The sequence below is a fragment of the Camelina sativa genome, chromosome 5 (genome assembly GCF_030686135.1).
Source record: "Camelina sativa cultivar CO46 ecotype springtype chromosome 5, ASM3068613v1".
Taxonomy (NCBI): Eukaryota; Viridiplantae; Streptophyta; class Magnoliopsida; order Brassicales; family Brassicaceae; genus Camelina; species Camelina sativa.
Genome location: NC_141884.1, coordinates 622,799 through 650,445, shown reverse-complemented (window position 1 = coordinate 650,445; position 27,647 = coordinate 622,799). Strand labels below are relative to the sequence as shown.

General features: G+C 33.4%; 4 protein-coding genes and 1 long non-coding RNA gene across 5 annotated transcripts; 2 read left to right on the top strand and 3 right to left on the bottom strand.

Moving 5' to 3' along the window:
• Window positions 1-99: 99 nt before the first annotated feature.
• On the bottom strand, window positions 100-2,335 carry LOC104784642 (cytochrome P450 78A6). The gene is made up of 2 exons (XM_010509684.3): window positions 1,121-2,335; window positions 100-926 (listed from the first exon to the last, which is right to left on the bottom strand). Exons 1-2 carry the CDS (start codon window positions 2,099-2,101, stop codon window positions 309-311), a joined length of 1,599 nt encoding a protein of 532 aa, XP_010507986.1. The 5' UTR covers window positions 2,102-2,335; the 3' UTR covers window positions 100-308.
• Window positions 2,336-8,145: 5,810 nt separating this feature from the next.
• On the bottom strand, window positions 8,146-10,439 carry LOC104784641 (homeobox-leucine zipper protein ATHB-7). The gene is made up of 2 exons (XM_010509683.3): window positions 9,837-10,439; window positions 8,146-9,509 (listed from the first exon to the last, which is right to left on the bottom strand). The coding sequence occupies exons 1-2, from the start codon at window positions 10,197-10,199 to the stop codon at window positions 9,093-9,095; spliced, it is 780 nt and encodes a 259-aa protein (XP_010507985.1). The 5' UTR covers window positions 10,200-10,439; the 3' UTR covers window positions 8,146-9,092.
• Window positions 10,440-17,844: 7,405 nt separating this feature from the next.
• Window positions 17,845-18,404, top strand: LOC147943123 (uncharacterized). Its single transcript, XR_015598029.1, has 2 exons — window positions 17,845-17,904; window positions 18,028-18,404. It is a non-coding gene; the product is annotated as an uncharacterized LOC147943123 (long non-coding RNA).
• A 3,120-nt stretch (window positions 18,405-21,524) lies between these two features.
• Window positions 21,525-22,378, top strand: LOC104784640 (auxin-responsive protein SAUR32). Its single transcript, XM_010509682.3, has one exon. It carries the CDS (start codon window positions 21,788-21,790, stop codon window positions 22,142-22,144), a length of 357 nt encoding a protein of 118 aa, XP_010507984.1. The 5' UTR covers window positions 21,525-21,787; the 3' UTR covers window positions 22,145-22,378.
• A 1,097-nt stretch (window positions 22,379-23,475) lies between these two features.
• On the bottom strand, window positions 23,476-27,647 carry LOC104784639 (CDPK-related kinase 3). The gene is made up of 11 exons (XM_010509681.2): window positions 26,690-27,647; window positions 25,733-25,863; window positions 25,545-25,586; window positions 25,331-25,439; window positions 25,163-25,241; window positions 24,777-25,073; window positions 24,561-24,670; window positions 24,384-24,491; window positions 24,227-24,289; window positions 23,979-24,146; window positions 23,476-23,886 (listed from the first exon to the last, which is right to left on the bottom strand). Exons 1-11 carry the CDS (start codon window positions 27,233-27,235, stop codon window positions 23,749-23,751), a joined length of 1,791 nt encoding a protein of 596 aa, XP_010507983.2. The 5' UTR covers window positions 27,236-27,647; the 3' UTR covers window positions 23,476-23,748.

The window sequence follows — 27,647 nt, the reverse complement described above, 5'->3', positions numbered from 1 at the left end:
CAAACCTACGAATTTTTAGTTGGGAAGTAATCAAATTGCACGCCCAGTTCGTGAGCTAACAACATCAAATATGTCTGAAATTAACTAAAATACGCATTATGGTGTAAATATAAATAAAGATTACTTGTTTTCTTTCATGTATGTACAAACCCTACAACAAACACATCACTCTCCTCTCAGACTCACAACACCTTACACACACACAAGCACAAAGGCAAAAAGAAAGTTAGTTCTAATAAAACGAATAAAAAGCTGCTTAATATAATGTGTCTCCAGTCTTTTTAACTTTCTTATACGCATTTTTTTTTTTAACTGCGCCTACGGCACACTTTAGCAGCAAGAGGACTAGCCATCTCACACGAAAGCCTCAGTTTTTCAGATAAGTCAACCCCGTTCACATCCGACGGCCCCCATTGAAACTCATGCAACAACGTCGCGGTCCAAAACGTAACGGTAGTCAAACCAAGATTCTTCCCCGGACAGATCCGACGACCCGACCCGAACGGTGCAAGCCTCAAATCGGACCCGAGAACCGAAAACTCCGCCTCACCTTCTTTTGCCACGAACCTCTCGGGTTTAAACTCCAAAGGATCAACCCACACGTGTGGATCATGCGATACGGCCCACATGTTCACCATTGCTGTGGTCCCTGCCGGAACGAGACGACCATCAACGATCGTGTCAGTTATGGCCAAACGGGCCCATGATAGAAGTGGGCCTGGAGGGTGAAGCCTCAGCACTTCTTTCACCACAGCCGTCAGATACGGAAGTGAAGCCAAGTCAGATTCATCTACGGCTCTTGATTTTCCGACCACTTGATCTAGCTCATCCTGTACCGTCGATTGAATTTCTGGATGAAGGACCATCCTAGCCAGAATCCACTCGATTAAAACCGCAACCGTGTCTGTTCCTCTGAATATCATCTCCTGTAACAAAAAAACAAATGCGATATTTTTTTTTAGTGTACTTGTTACTTTTTATAGAATCTGTTAATAAATATAAAATTTACTAATTTGATGTCAAACGTCATATTCACTCTCAAATTTCATGTTATAATTAAAATTTTGGCAAATATTATATAGTTTTGAAAATTTTAATTAAATAAATATGGTATGCATACCCAAAGAACGGCGATTATGTCAGGGTCGGATAGTTGATCCGAACCATGGAGGGAGAGCAAAACGTCGACGAAATCACGAGGAGAATCACCGGTTTGATTACGGTGTTCGGATATGATCCGGGATACAAACCGGTTAACCTTCGGTACGAGTGTGGAACATCTAGACCGGATACTCTGAGGATCAAACTCGGATAACCAAGGAAGGTGATCGGTCCAGTTCAATGTTCCGAGTAGATCATAACCTTCTTCGACCAATTCACGTAACTCAACATGGTCTTGTTTTAGCTCGTACTCTTGTCCGAAAACAGAGCACATCATGTTGTTGAGCGACGCCGTTTTAAGCAACTCACGAACAAAACAGAGTCCGTTGTCACTACTACTCTGTTTTTCAAGAAACTCAACCATCTGGCTAGAGATCACGCGCCGTTGCGTCTCGGCACGTCTGATTTGTTTAGGACTGAAGAGATGGTTCGAAGCGATACGGCGAAGCGTTCGCCAGTAAACACCGTGCGGTGCAAAACCAATTGCTCTGTTAAACATCAGAGAGTAAGCCGATTCTTTAACCGGCCGGTCAGCGAAAACCGGACTGTTGAGAATCTCTTTGGCGACGTCGGGGTTGCAAGTGACGATCACACGAGTCTCGCCTAAGCTGAAAGCCATGAGCCGTTTGGCTCCGAATTTCTCAGCAGCATCAGCGATTCGACGGTGAGCTAGAGTGCTTGACATGAGTGACATGCTTCCAAAAAGAGGGAAGCCTCTTGGACCGGGAATAACGTTACCGGTTTTGTGTGAACCGGATGCTAACCGGCGGAAGAGGTATTTACCCCAAGCAGGTCCTCCGGGATAGGTCCAGAAGAAGAGTGATATGGCGAGCCAGATGATTGTGACGGCGAGAAGAGAGAAAGCGAGGTTGGTTTGGCTTAGTACGCTGCATTTGGACAAGAGGGCAAAGATCAAGGAGCTTTCGAGTTTAGTAGCCATGGTGGATCAAAAGCAAAGTAAGTGAAGAGAGAGAGAGAGAGAGAGGAGAAAACTAAAGGAGAGTGTCTTTTGGGCTGTGGGGTTAAAGATTAACAGATAGCTTTGGTATTTATATAGGCATTCTGAGGACTCCTCTGGATACATTTTTTTTTAAGTATATATGTCCATTTAGTATATAATTTTAAAGGATGTTTTTTAAATAATTTGTGTAATTTGTTCATTGTTCGACATACTGTATATCTTTTTTCATTTCATTCGATTCGCTTTAGCTAATATTCTAGTAGTTATGTTTTCGGAGAAGTAAGTATAATTTTATATAAGATCTGATGTTTCACATGTATATGGAGAGTATATAGCAATGCGAAGTCAACTCACTTTAATAACGTAAGTTGCAGATATTGGACACCTCAATATTGGTAAAAAGGGTACATAAAATAAGTAAATGTAACTTCCCTAGATAAATTATAGTTGCTAAGCTCGATTCCATGAGATCGATCGACGTTGATTTTGAATCTTTTTGGATTGATATCTTATAATTGAAAAATCGATAGTGCTTGTAGATTTGATTCTTGTGTTTTTATTTGTTGTTTAAAGGAAAATTAAAGCAAGACCGTTCAGCCACAAGAAAAAGATGATTGCAGTGCAGAAGAGTCTTGTTCACCGATCTATTTGACAAATATTAACATCAAACTAAAGGTGTTTAAAAAAAAAAAAAGCAAGACCACTTTGAATGTAATCGTTTAAATGGATTCCAGAATGTAACGAATAATTGTAATATTAATAGTGCGTATTATTACAAAATGGAGTTGTAACAGGTGGTGGCTTAAGTCAAAGAAAGTATGAATCTTATTAATTATAAAGTAAATAAATAATAAAATAGGTGTACTGTGATGGTTACATCAATTAACTAATTGTAAACGCTACTTAATTATCATCATAACCGTTGAATCAAACATAAATCATGGAGTCTGTTTGTATTAAAATGAATTTTATCTGTTAATTGGTAATCCAGTTGACCTCACTTATCTATAATCCTTTATCTATCTGTTTATATATATATATATATATATATATATATATATATCTAATAACTTTTACAATGGGTGTTTGACAAATTTTTTTTTTTACAATGGGTTTATCAAAAACAACATTTCATAGTTTTCTTCTATATAATACACATATATATATATATTGTATTTAATTCCCGAATTTTTACTATTGTAATTCTCAAAAGTTCAAAACCAACTAACTGATTTACAAAAATTTTAAGTACGTTACAAAGCAAGCAAATACTTGAAAATTTAACGGTTTAGCGCCGTCATACGTTGGCGCGTGCGTCTTAAAGCTCTCCAATCCCAAGGGATATATTCTCCTTCTTAAGACGTCATACTCCTATTGTTGGGCACATGTTCAATCTCTTACGGTAAAAAAAGCCTAAAGTACTAAACATAATTCATAAAAATGTACTAAACTCGAAACTCAAGCTATAAAAGAAAATGATTTTACTGACATATAAGTACCATTTTAAAATAGTATCCAATCGAAAAATCTATTTACGTTTTTGTGACGACTTAGGTTTTTATATTAGACTATAGACGAATCCACAATTTGATCTTAACTGTATCTAATAAATAAATAAAAAATGCGAATGCGTGCGCAGTGTATTATAATCGATGGATTTGATTTTTCATTATAATAATATTTGACTAGTTCTTGATATAATCAGTCAGGATTCAAGAGTTATAACTTATAACCGCTTGACACTTTCTAATTCTTAATACGTTTCTTATTTTTATTTAATCACGGACGTGGGATCGATTAAGGAGTTGTCCAATGCCTTGTTCACATGTGCATTTGCACTAGTTTTTTAATTTGGTTTCTCTAATATGATAACCCAACATGCTCTTATATTATATGACAAAAGGACATTATAATCAACCGTGGTTTAAAAAAGTTAAAAATGATTTTAAACAGATAATAGCGTATACGGTTGTACTTGCTACTTATCCACGAGACAAATTAAACTTAACATTAATTTAGCAACCTCCCTATATGTGTTACATGACGCTATGACAGCTATGTACAGTTTGTTCAACTTCTAGCTGTTTATTTAGCTAAAACAGTTACTAATTATAATTACATGTATAAAATATCAACCACCATACATTTGATATATATATGTAAATCACTATACATCATTAGTTTAAGGTCACCTTATCACATAGTATATACATATTACTTTCATCCATTTATATATTCTTAAAGCCACATGATTTATTGTGAGCAGTTTATAGTTCGGCTGCCGCTAAAATGTTTTGTTATAAAACTAGAATATTCTTATATGAATAGAAAGATTCCCTATGAAATATTTTCGATGTAGAAGATTCGTGGTATTTCTTTATATACTCGTATGTATATATAGGGATCGCGGACTTGTTAACAAAAGAAATACTACAACGATTAAACATACAAATGTGTCACCTAAATAAATGAAGTTTAAACAGATACTTTTTTCTGTTAAAAAAAAGTTTAGTTACATACTTAACCCATATAACAATTTTTGCATAAAGATACAAAACTTATACTATTTGAATTTTGACCTAGGTGAGGATTTCAGCTAGAGATTGACCGTTCGGGCCCAAAAAAAAAACATGTTCGTCAGACACAAATGTAGTGCGGTGGATCTTTGTTGTTGGCTATATATGTCTTGTGTACCCCAAGTGACGGTACCGTCTGATTTACATCGTCGATTTCGTTTCCAGATTTGACCGATCAGAATCCTTCGCTTTCCGTTACGCCACACATGTGAGGATCGGACAAAGCGTTTAATCGTGTCAAAACTTCAGAGTGTTGTATAATTGACATATGCACACTTGGCGCATGTAGAATACTTGCCGAGCAAATGACCATAATACCCACCGCCTAAACATAGACATATTCAAAGGCAAGGGCATAATGGCTATTTACTGCTAATCAGACAATCCATATGATCTGCTTAAACACAAAATCTATATGGTCCCTAAATATCGGTTATCAAGTTCTTGTCGATGGTTTACATCAACGGTCTGAGATTTCCCACGTCTCACAGTGAGAAGTGCCTGGCCGTTGATCGAACTTCAACTTAGCATTATCAATACAACTTTAGTCTCTTTTTATCTTAAAAGTTAAAATCGCATAATTTTGAAGAAACAACAAAAAAACTTTACAAAACTATGCATGTTTGTACATAAGTGTTCGCATGCATCTTCTCTTGTCATGCTTATTTATGTATATGTTTTGTTTTGTTCTGTTGTGGTCTTTAATAAGTGAAGATCAATCCAAAGACGAGACTTGGGTCAATAAATAGTCTGATAGTGATTGCAACTTCCCCCAGCTTAGAGCTATTTATTCACAATTTGGTCATCACAATATAAACTTAATGATACATGTAATTAAAGAAAGTATTAGCTAATTGTCATATGAAACCAAAAGTGTCTCTATAACTTGATGATACATTTAATTCGATACGTCGATTTCTTGGAAGGGGGTGTCTCTATATGAACGTAGCCTAATGTGTGATCCTTGCCCTTATAAATGGGGCAAACTAAAATGTCGTTAGTGTGTTAATTTCAAAATTGACCATACATGACAATAATTATTTCGAATTTGATTGTGCCATGCAATATAACCTATAGTCAAAAGTATTTTGTAGGCAAAATTACTTTATATAGCCAACAGTACTAACTGTAGTTAAGGACTTGTCGAAATTTAAAAGGTAATTTTTATCACAAAACTAAAATTGTCATGCATGTTTATTTACATTTGTTATTTAATTTAATTATACATTGATATAACCTATGGACCTATGGTACCTTAGTGGACTGCCGTAGCTTAGCTAGCTAGGTACACAGCATCACAGCATCTTTGTACTTTATACAGATGAATGCAAATGGACTCGCAACATTATTCCGAGAATCTCCTTAGATATATCGAATAAACTAAGAGAGATATGGTAATACATAATTTGCCTTAGATGTCGAATAACCAAGAGAGATATGGTTATATGTATATGAAATTAAAATTCTCTATGCAAGATATTTTTGGAGATTTAGAAAAGTCGTCTAAAACTTAAATAGCAAACCATGAGATATATGTTTATCAATTATTGATCCATGGAATTTATTCGGCCAATAAAACAATACGCACGCATTGAATTACCAAAAAAATCATCGCGACACAACACAAATGTCACCAACCCGGCACCCCAACCATAGCAATTTTGTTTGTGTCAATTATATATGCAAACAACAATAGCATTGATATTATACATGCAAATAAATCAATTTTGATTTTTTTATTGTTATACCCTTAATCCTAATTCTCCCATACTTCTAAAACAATCTGTTGTCTCTGGACTTTAACCACATTAAATAGTTTTTTTAAAAAAAAATATGAAAATGAGGAAGTATATAATATAAGCAAGTTTAATAAAATAAAAAAAAAAATTCTACGATGGCTTTTCTGTGATGGCAATATTTTTATTTTATCTTATAGATTGCCTAACCAACTTTTGCTTAACAATTTGAATGATGAATAGATTCGCTGCCATGATCTTAATCAGAATATCAGAACAGCTCCAATCATGTCGCATCTTGTTGACGATGTGTCAAAAGCTCTTGTAATAATTGAAAATTCCTCTTTTTAAAATCTTACTATATAATATACTTTTTCCGAAAGAATATTATGAAAGTCTACACTGCACTATACTGTCCGGATCGGATAGATATGGATCACATTAAAACTTTGGTCGATACTATATGATACACTTTGACTTATTAATAATCTTACTGATAGGGTAATTAATAATAATAATCACAATATCGATAAATTACCGATTAATTCAAGAAACATATAAAATATTTTGGAGTAATGATCTCGAATAAAAATGCAAGTTACAACTTACAACGATCGCTGGTCCAAATCTTAACACTAATTTCAGAATGCATGCATGGGGTCTAACTTCTCCAAAGGGGTTGACTCTTGTTTTCCTCCCTTTAATTTTCTCTTTATATGGGAAACCTCTCGAGACAATTTGAGATGTTGACTTTTTCATTTGTCCATGCTCGATATTCGAAAATCTACCAAATTAAAGTAAGATCTTTCAAGAAAGAAAAGAAAAAGAGTATGCAAGATATGGCGCAACATGTTATTTTCATGGAGACCCGAATATACAATATTTCGAAGTAAACTATTTAAAAGAGAATCTAATAACAGCTTTCGTCAACTTTGTTTACACTTTAGTGTCCCTATGCCACCCAACCAATACATTTGCAGAAAAACTCATACGATTAACGACGTGTGTGCTAAAATATATGCATTTAGAACGACCGATTTTGAATTTTAACTAATATAGTGATGCAATATATCGATCAATACATGTATTATACCACGTATGCAGTATGCAATACTAATTACGAATAAGTTTTAGTCGATGTCGATACTTTTGATGATCTGGTTTGCCGTTCGATTTCGTGTTTGGTATTTTAATTTTAGTTCTTTTTTTGGCATGATACGACCGAACTTAATCGAAATTTTTATATTGATATTGTGTTTGGTATAGTGAAAAAAGTGACAAAAGGTCGATGCAGTCAAAAGTTGTATTTGATACATATATTCAAACTCTAGTTGCTCAGCAAGTATTCAGAGTAATGAGATTCATTTGCATGCAAGTTGAGTCTCTATGTTAACATTAAAACCAAAAAAAAAGAAAAAGAAGAAGAAGTTGAGTCTATGTGACACCATCAATACACTTAAATTATCAGAATCAAATCTTCATCTAGCTTAGACTCTGCGATCGAATCTAAATTTAAAAATATTGTTAATTCATCAGTGCATTAGCTAAAGACCAGTTTCATTTTATCATTTCAATGTTTTTCTATTAGTTTATTTTTTTCTTCCTTTATATGCTTTTAATATGAATTTTACCTGTCAGTGTTAAAAACGCACAATGATTTGATTTGGAAAATTATGAAGAAAAAGAATACAAATTTATCGATGTATGGAAATCGATAAATACATGTTTTATTGCAACTACGAATTTAGGAGCTACAGTCTAAGGTTTGATTTGGTTTAGAAAAGCCCATATATATTTTTTTTGGGCAAAAGAAAAGCCCATATATAGTACAAGTGTTTAATATAAAAAAGCCCAAATGATCTGTAGCTAAGAGACGCGTCGTATTTAAATTGCTCGACACAACGGCGCAAGAGGATAATTTACATTTTGATAGCGTCACGCCGTCACAATAATTTTTTACCCGAACCGACTAACAGCTGTGTTCTCCTCAGGTTCGGTTTTGCTCTGAACTTTCCGAACCTAAGTGAAACAAGGAAACAACAGAGTCATTAAATTTAAATATAACCGTTAGCTACGAAAACTTGAGTCCCAAACAAATACATATCACTAGTTCGTAAAATACATGGACTTCTTCTCTCAATGACAAACACATATTGAGTTATGAGTTAGAGCAAAGATGCAATTTCATGCGCAATTTGCTCTGATTTTACCATTATCATCTTCGATTTCTGCTTTCATCTTTGAATTTCATGATTTTGCCCTAAATCTTTGCTCTGTTTGCTCTGTTTTTGTCACTAAACCCAAGTACCAACTTAGTTCTTGTCCTGATCTTAACATATTGACGCGCATAACTTTATATATATATATATATATATGCCTTTGATTTTTTATTCATCCAAATCTATTAAGTCTTAAACTTACTACTTAGCTACAAACCATAATGAGTACTTTACTACTACTACTACAAACAGAATTACAAAGACTAACTGAGAATATACGACTTTCTAACACAATTTATACAGAGACAAAACCATGAAATTCAGCTCAAAATCCCGCAAAATCCCCGCTGTGGACGAGTCGTTTTGCTGGACTGAACACCTCTATATCCGTGGCTTCGGTTCATGCTATGCAGGCCGATAAAATTCGAGAGCTAAAGTTTCAGGACCAAAAATCCCACCAAGGGTAATTGCTGCTGGATTGGTGCAAGAGACTAGTATCTGATTTGAAACCTCTCCAATCATCAGACGATGTCAAGCAACTATCAGCTGGTTCAACAATGTTCATTAAGTGATCTGGTTCTTCCTCAAACCCACCAAAATACTCCTCTCTCTTGATGTTGCTATTATAACCATCTTCATCATCATGATCATGATGATCACACAAAACCCCATGATGACCTTTCTCATCATACATCTCCATCTCTGGTCTAACCTCCTCCGGTTCACACCTTGGGTGGTTCTCTTCGTTTTCTGATTCATGATCTGTGCTGCTTAGAGCCACCACAGCTTGATCACCACAACACTGTCTTTCTTCCTCTTTTGTTTGGTGTAGCATCTCCTCGTTTAGCCTCTGCAACTGCATAAAGGTAATAACAACAACTCAATATCTTGCTTCAATAAACCATGAAAACAGAGCTTATTATAATCACCATGATTATTCCTTAATTATAGTAATTAATTAACAGAAACATAGCTTTTTAGTCATTAATTGCAGTATACAACCATTAACGCCCATCATTTATTACATGATCACTTCTTGTTTGTAACATGTAACCATATTGACATAGATTTTTATCACACTTAAAACAAAAAAACAAAAAAACATAGATTTATTCATCAATCATCTGATCACTCTCCTTAATTAACCATGTATATATATATAGACAGAGTTTATGAAACATACCTCGGAGACTAAAGCTTGCTTTTCTTTCTTGAGAGACTCAAACTGAGAAGCCAAGTTGTCGTAGTTTTGTCTGAGAATGTTGTACTCTGTCTCTAGCTGCTTAGATTTCCAACGAGCCCTCTTGTTCTGAAACCATATAGCAACTTGCCTCGGCTGCAACCCTAGCTCTCTAGCTAATTGAACCTTCTTCCTTGGCTCAAGTCTTGTCTCAGACTCAAACATCATCTCCAGTGACTTGATCTGCTCGTCGCTAAACCTTCTCTGGTTGTTCTTGTTGTGTACGTTGCTCTTCTTCATCTTCTTCATGGACATGAATGGATCTGATGATATCATCGCCGGAGAATATTCTTTTCCTTCCGTCATCTCATCGGAATTTTACTCAGAGATCTTTTTTTGTTTGGAATCTCTTTGTATTCTGATGTTGGCTATCTCCTTTATATGTGTGATGAGGCTGAGATTGTTGTTATGTTGTTACTAGTTGTATAAATATTTAATTTGTTATTTATTTTATTTTGGTTCGAGGGGGTCCTTAGCATATAATAAGATAAAAACTTTGGGTTGCTTTATTGTAAAATTTTCATTCAATTTTGAGCTAAACGATTTGTGTGTCGACAGGTAGCAATAGGGCGGATTTTGGCTGTTTCTAGAGTCGTCGCTATCACTTGTTAAGTCGAGTTTCATTTCAACGCGAAACTAATCATCTAACTACTGATTAATAATTTCCACCTTTTTTATTTCTTTTACTACTTTTTATGTAATTAGTATGATCTTTTTATAAAGCTTTCTTTAAAAAAAAAACAAATTGTCAGTATTATCAATAATTTTAAAATTTTATTAGAATAATCAAAGTGAAAAATAGTAAGTAAAAAGTCTCTTTAAAACTCTACGTACTATATATAATATACACACACATATGATCTTATCTTTTAAATATGTACCGCATTCTGGTCGATGTGAACATGGAAATGGAACAACTGTTACTGATGTGTTTGATGATGTGGGTGCATATCAAATGCTGTCATCGCAATAATTAATGGATCATAAATAAAAATGATGAATAAATTATCATTTCTGAACTGATCATTTTTTAAACAATTAAAGTGATTCCTAATCCTATAGGAAAATTATTTGTAAATTTGCTATATATATGGAGCTTGAACGCGGATGCACTGTGTTTGATGTCAAAATGTGTCAAACGCGTTTCTTATCATCAAACTGTTGGTTGATTGATTTATTTTTCCTTTTCTCTTGAGGGCTTAAATGATCAACGTGCACAATTACATTGGCGGATGCACACAAAAATATGAGATTATGAGTATACACTATTATTGTTTTTTCAGTGCATCTCTGGCGAATATAAAAATATTATATGCAACAGATTATGCCTTATATTTTCTTATGATTGTGCGACAGATCTAACGTTCACAATTCAGGATGTGGGACGGGTGTTAGTAATACGTATGCCACAAATCAGAAAATTTTATTAGATGTGACTGACTTTTTGTTGTATTTGCATTCTAAAACATATATTGATTACATTACATAATCTATAAACAATATATATGTATTGTGATTAAGTACTATAGTTTGGTGGACTATGGGATTATATCCTTCCAGCAATTTGCTTACGCATTTTTTCTAATCGGAGATTTAGAATCGAAGCCTGAACTAATTTTCAAAGTATGTAATAAAAGAATAATTCTAATTCACCATTTGAAAATACTTTTGTAGTAAGTCTTCAATATTATGTGTACTTTCGCATGGGATAAGGGATGGTTAAATTTTTAACTCCTCGTTTAATTTAGTTTTTGTTGCTTGCAAGATTATTGTTTTTATCACGCGTATTTTTTTGTAGATAAGATAAGTACATGTTTACCTTCACCACACGTAAATCTTCCATGCATGTGATCTTATTACTTTTTGCCAAATCATTTGTTGACATTCTCTTACCTTTTTAAAATTTATTTACTTCCCATTTAAAAATTTGACAATTATATCTACACGTAAATTATTTGTTTCTAAAATCTTATTTATTAAACTTATGATAAATCAGAGAAATTTAAGAAAACAAAAACAAATAGAATGGCTTATATTTTTTGGAAAGACTTCATACAATTGATTTTGAAAAACTTTCTCTCAAAGTTTATTGTAAAAATTGTGGTTGTTTTTAAATCTCTCTGGTACTTTAGAGGAATCAAGAAGGTATATTCTATTTTTTTCATTCTTACAATATTTTTTTTTTACTTTTTATCATAAGCTATATTTTCGGTTTTTAACTGTTTCAGAAAATTAGAAAGAAGCTATGGTCACCCTAAACCTAAAAGAACCACATTTTATTCTTGTCAGCAGAGTTGAACCAGATCATCTAGATTTTATTTTCTTCACGATAGCGATAACAATTTACAATTTAACAATATTAGTATTAATGTGAACAACAACTTTAATTCTTGCTTTTCTGATTAGTTTAAGGTTAACGTTCACCTTGCTTGTCGGAAATTTCTTTTGACTAATTAATACAAGCAAAATAAAATAAAATTGGGCCATCTAGATACGACATTTTCAAAACCCTAGCTAGTCTTTTAATTTATAATTAAATTTGATCTTTAGAAAAAAATAAAAATTAACAAAAATAATTATCAACTAAAATTAAAGGTAAGAGTTCAAATTCTAAAGTCGTATTGAACTCATATAAATAAAATCAGAAGTGACAATCAAAAATATCGAAAACAGCCATGGAAAACTAGCCATGTGGTTGTAATCAGAGACGAGAGATCAATGCTTTGGGACATCAAAGTTGATAGAAAGAGATGACTTGGCGGTTGATCTGTGGTAGTGCCTAAATATTTTTGCCTAGCAATAGTACACACGTGTCGTGGTTAACTTAAATATCGCCATTTTCTGATAAGAGCCGTAAGAGAAGACAAATTCTTCATTTTTGTTTTTTAAAAGTTTCGTTCTGTTGTCTTAATTTTATAATTAAACGGTGCCTTGGCTTGTTTGTATTTGCAAGCTCCTCGACTTGCCGCGTGTGATATTAAGCTTTTTGATATATTTACGTTCTAATAATATCCAATTAACTTTTTCAAAAAAAAATCCATAATTTGTGATTCTTCATATAGATTATTACCGTTACTACAATAGAATATAGTATTTTAAACGTCTCTAAACAAATATTTTATTTGGGGGCAAATATCTATAATCAAGACATGATACATTAATCTGGTATTTGTCTGTAGTCCATGAGAATCGAACATATAGTAATTTGGTTGGTAAGGGAAAGAAAAACCTGGTTAACATGAGTTTATCGTTTGTAATTCTGCTTTTCTTAAAGTTATATTTGACCTTATGTTACGTTGTTGCTTCTAATTACAAATTTTCCATTTCTCCTAAAATTTGTTTTTTTTTTTTATAACTATAGTAGATCGAATGAAAATGTAATCTAAATATATATATGATGGTGTGGAGGATATATGATGCCAACGAGGTGCCAATGAGAAACAGACATTTCGCACCGTCTTAAAAAAAGCTTATCTTTTCCTGATAATAACTTTATAGAATTAATAGATGAAAATGAAATATCTAATTACTTTTGGTCAAATTCATCATTGGTTTTAATAATGTTATTATCAAAAAGTATATAATAATCCTAAATTCATTGTCACATACGACTCATGTGGCCAACAATCTTACCCTACTTCTTTAACTACTACTACTACTCGTTAAAGCGATGTTGGAAAATAAAGCGGCTCGACTTTTCTTACCGAGTAATTAAAACCAAAAACAAACCCATCTTTAGATCAAGATATTTTACTTAATACACCGAAACTCCGATGTTCACGTTTCTTTTATCTTAAAATAAGCACGTTAGAGACATCGATCAAAATAACTTTTTCATATTATGTGAAAGATTATGAACCAGAGTTTACAGCAAGGGAAGAAATTATGAGGAGTCGAAGAACAAAACGAGAAACAAAATTAGGAAGAAAACAAAATGAAAGATGCAAAAAAATTGATAAAAGATAACGAGTGATTGGGACATGAACTTTATCCGTATTATAATTTTCTTATAGTTTCTTTCGATTCCCTTTCTACGTGTAAAAATGTCTACAGTGTGTTGAAGTACAAGTACGTTCATTGTACATGAAAGATATATATATACTCCATCGCTTATGTTGTCATAATTATCTAAACAATCGATTATAATAAGCTATAGATATTGCTAATTGTATTTAGTCAAAGAAACTGATAATAACAAGTCAAGAGAAAAACCAAATATTAGGTGTGAGATGTTTCTCAGTGCCTGACCTTGTCGGACCAAAGACCTTAGTCATGTTACTCTGTTCATTTTGCTTTAGGTTTCGATCTATTTCAACCACCAAAACCAGTTTTGATTTTTAAATTATAACATTTCTCTCATCTTATAAAACTCTCAATATTTTTACTTCGACCCCTTGAAATATCCTTATCTGTTACATTTGAAATGTGTTATGTGTTATCTTTTAAACTTGACCCACAAAAAGAAATGAGCGAGGAACACAAAAAGGAAAAAACAAAGCGTTGAATCTTCTTATTCTTAAGGCCCATAATAGATGTTTCAGGCCCATTATCCCTTGTCAGGTTAACAAAATGGAAGGAAATTCCATTGGACTACCCCATGGATATATTCTATACTTCTACTCCTTTTTGTCGTAATCATAATAGTAGTATTTCTTAGTGATTGCAAAATTTAATCCATACTTAATCGGTTAATCCAATTGGGAGTAGTAGACCTTCTGTTTCAGTGATAGTTATGGCTTATATAGCTCCTTTTCCAAGAAAGAGAAATCAATATACCGAAGACAGAGAACACGAACAAAGAGGGCATGAAATGCTTTTGTCCTCTCACTTCCCCTAGTTTCAATGCTAGTACCCTCGGGCTCCTCCTCCTCTATGTCCTTAATTATTCAAAAAATAATTGCTTTGTTACCTTCTTTTTGAACAACTAAAACGGTCGTTTTTAATCCTTCAATACATATAACATACTACTACTACATAAGAAACGGTCGTTTTTTTCCCAACAAACAAAAAAAGAAACGGTCGTTTTTTCAGGGCATTTTAAAGAAAAGTTCGTCTAGTGCTTGGTCAATAAATATTGTTAAAGAATAGACATAAATACTTTTACTTTTTTCTGACAGATTATATAATTAAGATTTAAGAGTACGCAAATTTAATCTATGTAGATCTTATACAATTTTTATATATGCATTCAAATAAAAGAAAAGGTTTTTTATTTTCCAAAATTAAGTTGTACTAAGCCATTGAAAATTCAAAATGAATTATTACAGTAGAAAGTTCTGAAAAATTACAAACTTTAAGAGGTTTTCATTAATTAACATTTACGAGTATAATGAATAGAGTGGATTAGAAAAAGTGTTTTCTTTTTCTCTTGGTTGACCAGTCTTCAGTCTAGTACAGTAATATCTTTTATAATTATGTGGATGTTATAAACATTTGTTCCTTTGAGGATACAAATAATGGACGTAACAACAGAATAAAAATACGAATTAATATTACCGATCAAACTTGAAAATACAAATAAACACGTATAATTAATTAGTAGATTCGAAGGCATTTTCTGTTTCTTAAAGGAATGTAAGAATGGACAACGTGGGTTCGGATATGTAGGGATTTGACATTTACGTCGTCTCTCTCTCACTCGGACACAACACAAAACACAACTCCCGAAGACTGTAAAAAAAAAAACGTTGAAATCTGGAGCCAGAATCGTCTTCTCCATTTGTCATTCTCATCCACAGTTTCTATAGTACTTATTTCTTATATCTACGTGGAAAATTCATTTTCGATTTCTTGGACACTAGCAAACCTAAACGAAAATGTTGCAGCACTTTCCCTAACTTTATTTCAAAAGCGAGTCATTGAAAAGTGGACTACTTTTTTCTTCCCCGTTTTCAGCGTACAAATTTCAGTTACATGCACGTATATTATTTTCTGATTACAGAAAAAAATAAAGATATGAGCTTAATTATTGCGTAAGAGAGAACAATTATAACTGCCAGTTTCATTAAAGTGACACGTTTGCGTGAAAACAATGCACATGCACAGACTGATTAAGAATCTTTCACAAAATCTCGAAAAATAAGAGTAGTATTAAATTTCTAGTACTAGCTAGATTGATTCCACATAATTGCTTTTCTTTTTTTTCCTAGTTGACCAAAAACGTTTGCCGTTATAAAACTTGCTGACTTCATCTCCGTTACATTTTTTTGTCACAGTTTTTTTTGGACAATATTTAAAAAATTACGAAACGTCTTATAACTTTTTAAAAGTGAACAGAGGATCCCTTTATATTATACTCCAAATTCATGCATGAGGCGTTTTTAATATACTAGATACAACTTTGAAATGAAACGGCCGATTTTAATAAAGGCGAAGAAGGAAAAAAAAACTAATATTGGGGAGAAAAAGCTGAGAGACAATAAATGAAGAATGCTAATATTGGGCAGATCAATAACTCAACCACTCCTCTGACTAACTTTTAATTATAGTCACTCACTCCTCTTTCTTCTCAGATTTACGTTTTATTTCCGGAATTCTTAGTAGTAAATATAATAATTTACAATTTTGTGATTAGTAGTCTTTGCACCTTTTCTACTTGTCCATTTCTCTTTCACCGCGCGCTCGGTTCCTCAAGTTCCTTTTCATTAGTTTATGTTCTGAAAGGACCCCAGAGAACTCAAAGAACAATTTGTTTGGGTGAATTAATTAGGGATAGTGTTTGCTTTTAAAAATTTGCAAGAGATATTAATTAGAATTCGGAGACTGTAATTAAAATGATGGTTGAAGTAAGAAAAAAATATAACAGAAAGCTTATATTTAGTTAAACATTTGTATTCCATAATATCTAGAAAGATTTAATATTTTTAATGAAAAATTAATAGTCATCTAACATTAAAAAAAAAAAATCTTAATTTAAATCAATGATTGATCATAATCGACTTTTTATTCACTTGTGATTCCGCATTAATCGGAGATATATCTTCCGTACATATTGTCGTTATATAGTGTTAGTTCCGCCGACATAATTTTAAAAATGTAATAACGATTATATATAGTATTTGTTCCGCCGACACAATTTAAACTACAATAACGAACTTAGACTTATATCTAAACATGCATAAAGTGTATTTTGGTTCTAAATCATTTTAAAAGAAAAGAAAAGTAATATGATCTAGAAAAATTAACATATACAGTAAGTAAGATCTATATTCATATTGAACATAAACATAATTTATTTGTTACCGTTGAATCGACCCCGAATATAGTGAAATAAATCATCAAAATATAAACTTCAACCATTTAATTTTGTAACTATAATATTACGTAAGTAACATAAAACCGTTGGAAATAGGCTCAATATAGGATTAGTAGAAGGGATGGGAACTTAGATTTTATTTTTGCTTTAACAAGTAATAGTAAATGGAAATCCAATGACATGTCTCAAAAAGTAAACTCGTCTTTTTTACTGCAAGATCTTGAAACTTGAAAAGCCACATACACACATATATGTTAGAGAGAGATAGAGAGTAGGACCAGAAACACCTATGTTTCTTGTCTTGTATAGCTTTGTTTGGGCTCTCCACTACTCACTTTCTGTATAAATACCCCATTTTCTCTCATTCTCCCTTCCATCATCACCACTCACTTATCTCTTCCTCTCCATCTCTCTCTCTCTGCTTCTCCCTTGATCTTAGCCAGGTCTCGTGGGAGACAAACAGAGAGAGAGTGAGATATATATAAAAGATCATCACAAACCCTAGCTATAGATTCAGATTCTTCTCTAATCACGATTCAAAGAAGGGGCTATCTCTTTTGAGGGGGATGTTGTCTGGCTCGAGGACTCTGGCTCGCTCTATTCATGTTTTGGATCTTTTTCGATCTAATATTTGAACCTCCAGATTTTCAGATCTGATTTAGGGTTTTAGCGTCGTCGGACCAGGCTTCATTCCCCCCAATTGTTGCTCTTCATGTTTCTCAATTTTAGGGTTGCAGATCCCACTGATTGTTAAAGGTTTTTTTTTACCTTCCTTTCTCGGATTTACTTACATGTGTTATATGTTGTTTGCATGAATATTTTTTTTTTAATTGGTCTTTGGGGACTGTTGAAAAAAAAAAAGTTTTCCGGTTTTTGCAGATTGGTGTAATGATGAAAGAATATGACTTTCTTTCTTCTCTTGGAATCTGAAATGTTTCATCATTACAAGTTTACAACCTTTTTCTACATTTGTTTTTTTCCATATACGCTGCTATGATTTTGCTATGATTGTTTCTTTGTTTTCTTGTCAGGAAAATTTAAGTTATGAGGTTGGATCTTCATGGTCATGAATGATGCATGATGACGATGAGAGTTTAGTTTCAGATACTCGTATAGTCGTATATATATAAGGAAATATTCTGCAGATGCTTTTGCATGGGAAGATCAAGAGCTTGAATTTTGACCTCTTTCTCCTTCTAAGTTGCTCTCACTGTAAAATGTATTTATTTATATGAATCAGTCTCGGATTTTACTTAGTATATACGGAGCTATATATATTGTACTATGATCTATCATTATCACTTAATTTCTACTAATACATGATTTCTATCGTATGTTATATCACATACTCGTAGAGTACTGGAGAATTCCTTTAACTATGCATCTTTATTAGAAAAAATCACTTGTGTAATGAAAAACTTTTCAGACGATAGAGTTGTTCTTCAAATCTTATCCTCTTGATTAATATACGGTTAACCAACTTCCACATATTTGTAAATCAGACGAAGTCTACCATGTACAACGGAGAGATAATCAAATAACTTCCACATATCCTCTTGTTTAAATGTTTAATTTTTTTTTTTTGGTAGGATGCTTAAATGTTTAATTTAAGAAGTATTTGTTTAAATGTTGAACTTCCGACTGTTTTAAAGTGTAAAACATGTTAAGTGTGTGTAATATTGCATAATCTAACAAGGTTTTGTCTCCTCAGTCCTTGCTATAATTTGTTCTTCCTTCATCTTTCGATATTTTCTATCGACATAATATAAAAATAATAAAATATATAGATCATGTGTATTATATTGGGCCTAGACAGGCCATCGTATTGACTTATCTAACAACGATTAATTAACAGAGGCCCTAAACAGGCCATCATATTGCCTTATCTAACAACGATTAATTAATAAAGGCCCATTATTGTTTCCATAGTTTTGTTTTTTCCCTAATTATTTTGATGAATTTTAATACATTGAAAGAGACCCACTTGACCCATTTGTCGTGTCTCTCATCTCATGCATGGAATAGTTTATCAAAAGAAAAGAAAAAAAAAATTGTGTGACAAATATCATGAACCATGTATGGTTAAGAAACAATTTTTTTTTGTAAAATTAACTCATGAATTGAAAAAATAAAATGTATATGTAAAACTCATAGATGAAATTATGTTTTTCCGCTGCTCTCTGCATGCGCATAAATCGGGGAAAAAATTATAAAGGAAACGATAAAACAAATATAATCCAAGGTCGAGAGACCCACACCCCGTCCCACAAAGTTGACATTTCTTGAATATCGTTGTCTCCATTTTGACACAAAGTGACTGTAGTTAGTGTGCTCTGCTTTATCTTATCTCTATATATACATAAAAATGATCAACTCTCATTTTCTTCTTTTCTCCTATCATAATTTATAAAAAGGATCTAACATATTCATTTTTATTTAATTTTATCTTCTGGTTCTAGATACTGATAGAGTGACATGTGCCGGCCTCTTTTTTTTTTTTTTTTTTTTATATATCTTTTAATAATTTATATATTTTTCTTTTCAATGTACATAACATAATAAGTATTCGCTACCATGTCACTATACCACCAACTTGGACGGCCTCGTTTTTTATTCAACTCGTCAAGAAATTGATAACCATTTACTTTTTTAAAGATACGTTTACTCTATCTGTACGAACTCATAGCTGTGGTACCATTGCGCATATAAACTATTAGGATAGAATATTCTTTCTTTCCCCAAATTGTGTGTTTTTATGGCTCAAAAATATAGTCGTTTCCATTAGTTACAGCCTCATTTATAGATTTCTCAACAAGATTAAAAGGCTCCTCGAAGGTGCCAAATGCCAATATCTATCTTGAAAAAAGATTAAATTCAAAATCCATCGAGAAAGTAACTCCGGAATCAAGCCGGCCGGTTTGTGCTTAAACCGTTGATCCAATCGACCGTTAGGTTTTGCTTAACCGAATCGTGTTGATGATGTTAAGTGCTATTTAGAATATTGAATGATTTTAAATTGTAAAGATAGTTTACACCTAAAACCAAAAACAAAACAAAGGAAACAAAAAGTTTTTTTTTATACGTGGACATGTCTTAGACCGGCTGCGTCTTGTTCATCGAATTGTCCCCGACTTTGGATCATGACTTTATCTATATATCTATAACTTTGTATATATTTTGCAAGTTTAAGATATCGAATTGCATAGTATCGAAGCAATGTTTTTTATTTTTTTAAATGCGTATATATGATATACATCATCACGTCTCCAATCTCCATCATGTGACGACATTGATTCTGTTTCTTTATAACTAACAATACCTAAGCCGCTCCGATACTAAATATAAAATTTCTGACTACACGTATTTTCTTTCATTTAACAAAACGAAATATGTCGATTGATCAACACTGTGCCAATTATTAGCAATGTAATTTTTCTTTGCCATTTCGATTCCATATGTCGGCTACTAAATTTCGTGCTGAGTTTAAAATATAAAATTTTTTTCCCTTTAAGAAAATATATCTAGTCAATTTTGTCTACTATCATATCGTACATTTTTGTTGGTATGATAAATAGTTTAAAGTAAATCCAGCCAGATTTTGTAACTGAAAATTTCTTGAATACGTACAGTATATGAGAATTAGTCAGTTTCAAATTTCCTTTTCATACTTTGATCACGCTTTTAGCGTTCTTAATTGATGATATATTTTTCGCCATTACATTGTGCTTCTGGTTTTAGGTAAAACAGTAATTTGTCGACTAATTTGACTAATTTACTCGGTTTAGTACTTAATTAAAATTCCTACCCTTTTCTTGAGTCACCAACCCAATATTAACTACTGGTCGCCATTACTCATTACTAGTCGCTGACTACTGTCCACATTAACTTTCTTAAAACTATTTGTGGACGCATAATCAACAATGGAGTCCATATATGTTTCTTAAAAATCTTTTACAGCAGTATATTTAGAATAATGTTAATATATATATATATATATATCTCTTAAATATGGGTAAAAAAACGTAAAACATATAATTTTATGAAAGAAAGTACTATTAATTTATAAAATTTTACGTTCTATTTTTAAGTCTCACATTTCACATTCTTAAGTATTATAATGTTTTGTTGTATACATACATTTGTAATATAAAAAGTGCCACTCCATAGAGTTTCTCTTGATATATTATAGTTAATTATCGTTGATTTTTTCTTACTTATTGCTATTTTTGTTCGTCACATCATAATTATTGCTAATTGGTTACAATTTTATAAAACAAATGACAACCAAATAGGATTTTTTAATACCACCATTGTTTTTATATATGAGAAGCTGAATAAGAAAAATAGGAGCGTCTCATATCTTTTCGATGGACTTTTTTTTTTCTTTTTCTAACACTAGTGTATCCTTCTCTTTATAAAAACAAACACCCTCTTGTGTTTCTTTCATTCATCTACTCTCCACAAAAAAAAAAAAATGAACAATTTGATTAGCTCTCTCGAACTCACATCTCTCACACTTGAAGACCCGTGGCCTGCTTTCTAACCTAAATTTCCTCGAGAAAAAAAAAAGAGAGCTAGAATCTTATCTTTTTTTCTTGGTTTCTTCAAATTTTTTCTTAAACAAACGTTTTCAAAAATCATGGGTACCGGAGAAAAAACCCTGAAGAGCTTCCAGTTACATCGCAAACAAACTGTCAAAGTCAAGGATGTTCCAAAAGGGTGTTTAGCAATCAAAGTGGGATCTCAAGGAGAAGAGCAACAGAGATTTATTGTTCCTGTTTTGTATTTTAATCATCCATTGTTCATGCAGCTGCTGAAAGAAGCAGAAGACGAGTATGGATTCGATCAAAAGGGAACCATCACAATTCCTTGCCACGTGGAGGAGTTTCGTTACGTTCAAGCTTTGATTGATGGAGAGAGATCGGTTTATAATGGTAACAACCATCATGGTGGCCGTGACCAGTATCATCATCTTGTTGGATGTTTCCGAGCATGATGAATGATGATGATGATGATGATGATGATGATGATGATAAATTGATGACTAGTGATTTGTATGTGTTCAAATTTTAATATCTTTATGGTTAATCTTGTGGAGTTGTGGAGCCAAAACTGGCCTAACCCATAAAAGGAAGTGAATCTTTTTAGTTTTATCGATTTGTAGAATCTTTGTTTTTCTGTAATTTTATGGAGTTTCAAGATAAAAGAAAGTTATTTGTTTCTGATTTTATTTTATTGCTTTAGCCCATTTTTGAATGATTGTAGATAAGCATGACGACGATGATCACGAAGACACGAAGAAGATGACACATTTTGGAAATTTGCTTTTGTTAGACACGTATAACTTGAAAACACAATATTCCATTTTCAAGAAATCTACAAGGAAATACTCTAAAATATCACAAAATTTTAGGTTCATTAATCATTTCGTATCAATTTTTGTTATGAAAGCTGCTCATAAACATAAAATTTGTGATATATTGAGATTTTTATTGCCAATGTTGGAAACTAATAAAACATTTATGTTTTCTGAAACAATGTTGTGATATAAGAAAATCTTCTTTTATTTTTAGATATAGACAAAAAAGGAAAAGAAAGGAGAGATTCTCTCAAAATTATTTTGATGTTAAAGTATTTTCTTTTACCTTCCGTTGTAACGGCTGGTCCTGTGAAGCATTAAATTTCATTTGACTATAAAATTCATTGGTACTGTATTTTTAAATTTTTTAAAAAAATCAATAGAGAATCTACACAGGGAAGTAACAGCATGACATCTTCCAATGTTAGCAGAGTCATTTACTCTCTCATGCGTTAATTTCAAAGATCCTATTTCACCAATCACAAACCTAATAAAAAGGATGCGACCAAGAATGCATAATATCTATACTTGTGAAACAAAAATATACTATAGTTTTGTAAAGAAGAAGAAATCAAATTATTTATAGAAGAAAATAAAGGGGGTATACTATGTAGATTCCCTGTTTTCCGTAGACTAATGGGTACGATCGAACCCACTCATCTCACTATCATGATTTGTGATAAATGGTTATGATTCGATTGTCGGCACCAATAGAGAAAAAAAGCAAAGGCTTAGCTTTTCTTTTGGGGTTAAATTATCACTAATTGTTGTTTTGTAACTTTTCATTTCAATTTTTAATTTTGGTGATTAGGACAGCGTAGCTTTATTGTCGTCTTTTGCTTTTTTCACCCTTCGAAATAGTCTCACTTTGTCATGTATAATGTAATGGGGTCCTCCTAATGGAGATGATGAAGTGATTAGCTTAAAGAAATACATGAGAAAATGTAAAAAGCGATTAACATAATATATTTTCCAAATGAATATTGCATGAAGCCATAATATATGTTCATATAATAATATACTTGCAAAAAAAATTAATCCATCTACCTTATGCACATTTTTTTTTCTCCTTTTCATTTTGGTCTTTTCTGTACCTTAAAAATTTGAAATTTTCTATGATATGATAAAAACAAAAAAAAAGACAAACGGACGAAAATACCCCTCAGAAGTCTAGTTTAACTCTGTTCTGATGAAGACAAAAATATTAAAAACCTAAAAAAAAAAATAGAGAAGAAGGGGGACTAGCGAGGTCTTGCGTGAGCAGCACGAAGAGTAACTCCGTGCAAGAATTTGGTGAACCCTACGTAACTCAGCTTCCCGTCACTGCTTCTTACCCATTCTCTCAAGTGTCCATACGCAGACGCACCCACGTTCAACTCCTGTTTCGATAAACCCATCAGATTAAATTTTCAAAACCAAAACAGATTCTCTCTATGAATGAGGGAACTACAATTTATATAACATAACATACCCTTGCTAGTTCTTCGATTGTGATCACTCGGTTTCCTTCGGTTTCAAAATGCTGGAAACCCGCGGTAGCAATCTCTTCCCAAGCTTCAACAGCTTCTAGTTGATGGATGCTAATTGCTGCTGCACAAAACTCTTCAAAATACATCTTCCTATACGCTAGAGATTCCATCTGCCAAACAGATGATCATTAGAAACCAAACTTATTGTTTCATCTTCTTATTATCTATGTTAACTACTCTCTTTTCTCACCGTTTGCAGAATTTCAGGAACCCTTGACTCTCTCATAGCGTCTGTTGCGTTTTGCGTAAGCGCCTGCGAGGATTTGAGCTTATTAAAGCTTTTTTCGTTAAGAAAATAAAGTTTTCAGATGTCACCAAAGCCCTTCACATCCAGGTTAAGCACTTACCATCTTGAAGTTTTCAAGGGAGACACTTCCATCTTTGTTTGGTCCCAAGAGCATGAACTGTGCTCTTAGATAGACAAGCTCGTTTTCAGTCAATGCTTTCGCTAGCGCCTGCATTCAATTATTCAACTTACAACTACTTCAACTGCATGCCAAAAGAAAAGAAAAGAAAGGTGATACCTTTAAAGCAGCACGTCTAAGAGGTGTAGCGTGCAAGTAGGCTTTGACCAACTTATAGATCAGAATATCTAAAGGAATCACACGACTATCATCCCGTAACCATGGATGAGCTGAAAATAAGACATACAAAAAAGTTCTGTAAGAATCACAAATATATATGAACTCCCCAAGTTGCAGTTTGATTGTATTTATTATATATGTAAGAAAAAAACTCACTCAATGCTTGTACTGCAGACATTCGTTTCCTATAGTCTTTGTTGAGAAGTCGTTTCACAAATTCTTTACCTTCTGATGAACAAGAAGGCCAAGGTATGTCATCATAGTTTGGTTCAGTTCTTAGCACTGTGCGAAAGATTCCAGATTCTGTCCGTGCCCAGAACGGTCGGCTTCCACATAAGAGTATATATGTAATAACTCCAATACTCCATATATCAGCTTCAAGACTATATGATCTGTGTAGAACTTCTGGCGCAACATAATAAGCACTTCCAACAATATCATTTAGCCTTTCATCTGTATAGAGGAGTTAAACAAAAAATTCACGGTTAGGCAGCGAAAAGGAAAGTATAATGAGAATGTCTGAAAGTATGACACTTCTTTACCAGGTCTGATGAAGTCTGAGAGACCAAAATCAATAAGCTTCAAGTCTGAGTCTTCAGAGCTAGATGTAAATAAAAAATTCTGTTGAACAAGGTAATAAGAGTGTTTAGTAATCATGTGTACTGCTGCTAGTGGAGGTATAACGAGGGAAAGTTTAAGAAAAAGCAGACCTCTGGCTTCAAGTCCCTATGAACAACTCCTTGGAGATGACAGAATGAAACAACAGTTAGAATTTGTACGATAATAGCCTTTGCGTCTTCCTCTGGGTATTTCCCACCCCTAAAACAAGAGAGAATGCAATATTTGAGCATAGATATGACTAAACTATCAGCATTAAAATTTGGAGACGTAGGCAGAGAAAAAACTAAGATTGATCAGACATACCTTGCTAAAATTCTGTCCAAAAGTTCTCCACCCTCACACAACCTAGTCAAGCAGAACCAAACGTTGAATAAGTAATTGGATACGAGGTGTATCCGGTTACAAAGATATATTCCAAGAAACTCAGTTCAGAAACTTGTAGCAATGTTACAGCTAAAACATTGAAGAAGAGAAATAGCAAAGAGACGTACTCCATGACAATGTATACATTATTGGCGTCCTCACATGCATCATAGTATCTGATTAGATTTTTGTGCCCGGATAATGATTTCAGTAACTTCACCTCCCTGCGAACATCTTCAATTGCAATTGCTGTCGTCATCTGCCAAACAAAGAAAGATAAATCATTTTTTTGCTTGTTTGATCAATGAGAAAGATAGCACAAGTGTCACCAAAATGTGTCAGACGAGCCTCATTACAAAGATAAGCAAACATGTGAAGAGACAAATTCAGGAGCATTTGAAATTGAAGCCCATACATAAAAACATTATGTCTTAATGCAGACAAATGGAATGTCAGGTTATGTTCTCCCCCACCACGCAGCCATACAGAGACTTCTCTATCTATGTTTTCCAAATCATCTTTTTTTTTTAAAGATGGAACAGACAACAAACATCACATGGAAAGATCATAACATTCATCCAAATCAACAGCTAAGTAATCAAAACGTAGCCTAACTGCGACGAAAACAAGCTTCATTACTAGGATAAATAAACGCTTAAAGAAGACAAGCTCATAAAACATTAGTACATGTAACTCACACTTCGATAATTTTGATGGTCATCTTTGTCCTAATGCAGACAAATCAACAAAAGTTCACATTTTGGTCTACTCAACTCTCACTGCCAGACAAAAAGAATTTTCCTATCCAAAGAGACAACACTGTTTGTTTCTCTCAAGAGAATCTACTAGAAGAAAAAGACAATTCACTGCCCCCACAGCCATTATCCAAAACCCAAGAATCTTACTTTCAATAACGAAACAATGTTAAGAAGCATTACTCATTGCAGGTTCTAAAACCCTCCAATAGATTCTTGTAGCATCATCACCAATAAACAAAATCACACTAAAGGCTAAAACTTTACTCAAATTCTCATAACAACAATGCCGTAATCCGAAAATCAAAAGGATGGGGGAGAATTATAAACCTTAGCCTTGGAGATAATCTTGACAGCAATAGGATGATCCTTAATGTCACCCTTCTTACCACGACCAGAACAAGTATGACCAAAGTGCCCTCGACCCACTTCTTTCCCCAATTCATACTTAGCCCCAAAATTCTTGCCATAACCAAAGCTCTTATCAAGAGACTGCTCAGGCTCAGTACCTCTCTCCTCAGGGATCGGACCTTCCTTAGGCTTCACTCCACCAAGCCTTTTGATCAAGGAAGCCTTAATGTGTTTAGCCGGAGAAGGCGGAGGGAAAGGCCGTCGGAAAAACCTCCTCGGAGTGGAGGTTCTCGCCGGAGAAGGAGAAACACCGGTAGGAAGAGGACTCGCTGATCCGTGAGGGAAAGGACTAGGCCAAGGACTCGGGTTCGAAGACCTAGCAGGAGTGTTCTTAGCTCGTCCGTAATTAACCGGGGTAAAAGGCTGAATCTGATTCCCATCACCGGAGACTACATAAGTAGTCGTGTTAGCTTCTTCTTCACCATTCTGCTTACTCTGATTAGCCTTCCCGTAACATTGCCCCATCTCCCACACCAAACACAAAAAAATAAAAATCAAAACTTTATCAAAATTGAAGCAACATAGATCGTAGTAACGGATCGGATCAAAAGGGAGAGAGATCTAAATTGGGAGAAAACGATAAACAAAAGGAATGAGAAGAAGAAGAAGAAGAAGAAGAAGAAGCAGAAGCAGAGACGACAAAACAAAGGTAAGAAGAAGAAGAAGTGTTAAAAGAGACAAAAGAGAAACCAAAGTGACAGAGAGAGAGAGAGAACGGAACAGAACAGAACAGAACGGAACGGTGGTGTGTTTTTGCGTAGTAGAAGAAGGATTAAGAACCGTCGGATTAAAATCTGAGATGTTGAAAATGGAAGGTGGAGATCTCGATGTTGTCTACCATTTAACTCGTTCTAGTATTCAACAACTACCTTCCGCT

Excerpts from the sequence above, each read along its gene's own strand:
- LOC104784642 (XM_010509684.3), bottom strand. The coding sequence starts at position 2,101 with ATGGCTACTAAACTCGAAAGCTCCTTGATCTTTGCCCTCTTGTCCAAA. Across the intron at positions 927-1,120 it reads ACATAATCGCCGTTCTTTGG|GAGATGATATTCAGAGGAAC; the intron begins GTATGCATACCA and ends TTTTTGTTACAG.
- LOC104784641 (XM_010509683.3), bottom strand. The coding sequence starts at position 10,199 with ATGACGGAAGGAAAAGAATATTCTCCGGCGATGATATCATCAGATCCA. Across the intron at positions 9,510-9,836 it reads AGCAAGCTTTAGTCTCCGAG|TTGCAGAGGCTAAACGAGGA; the intron begins GTATGTTTCATA and ends ACCTTTATGCAG.
- LOC104784640 (XM_010509682.3), top strand. The coding sequence starts at position 21,788 with ATGGGTACCGGAGAAAAAACCCTGAAGAGCTTCCAGTTACATCGCAAA.
- LOC104784639 (XM_010509681.2), bottom strand. The coding sequence starts at position 27,235 with ATGGGGCAATGTTACGGGAAGGCTAATCAGAGTAAGCAGAATGGTGAA. Across the intron at positions 25,440-25,544 it reads TTGGACAGAATTTTAGCAAG|GGGTGGGAAATACCCAGAGG; the intron begins GTATGTCTGATC and ends CTCTTGTTTTAG. Across the intron at positions 25,074-25,162 it reads CTCAGACTTCATCAGACCTG|ATGAAAGGCTAAATGATATT; the intron begins GTAAAGAAGTGT and ends TCCTCTATACAG.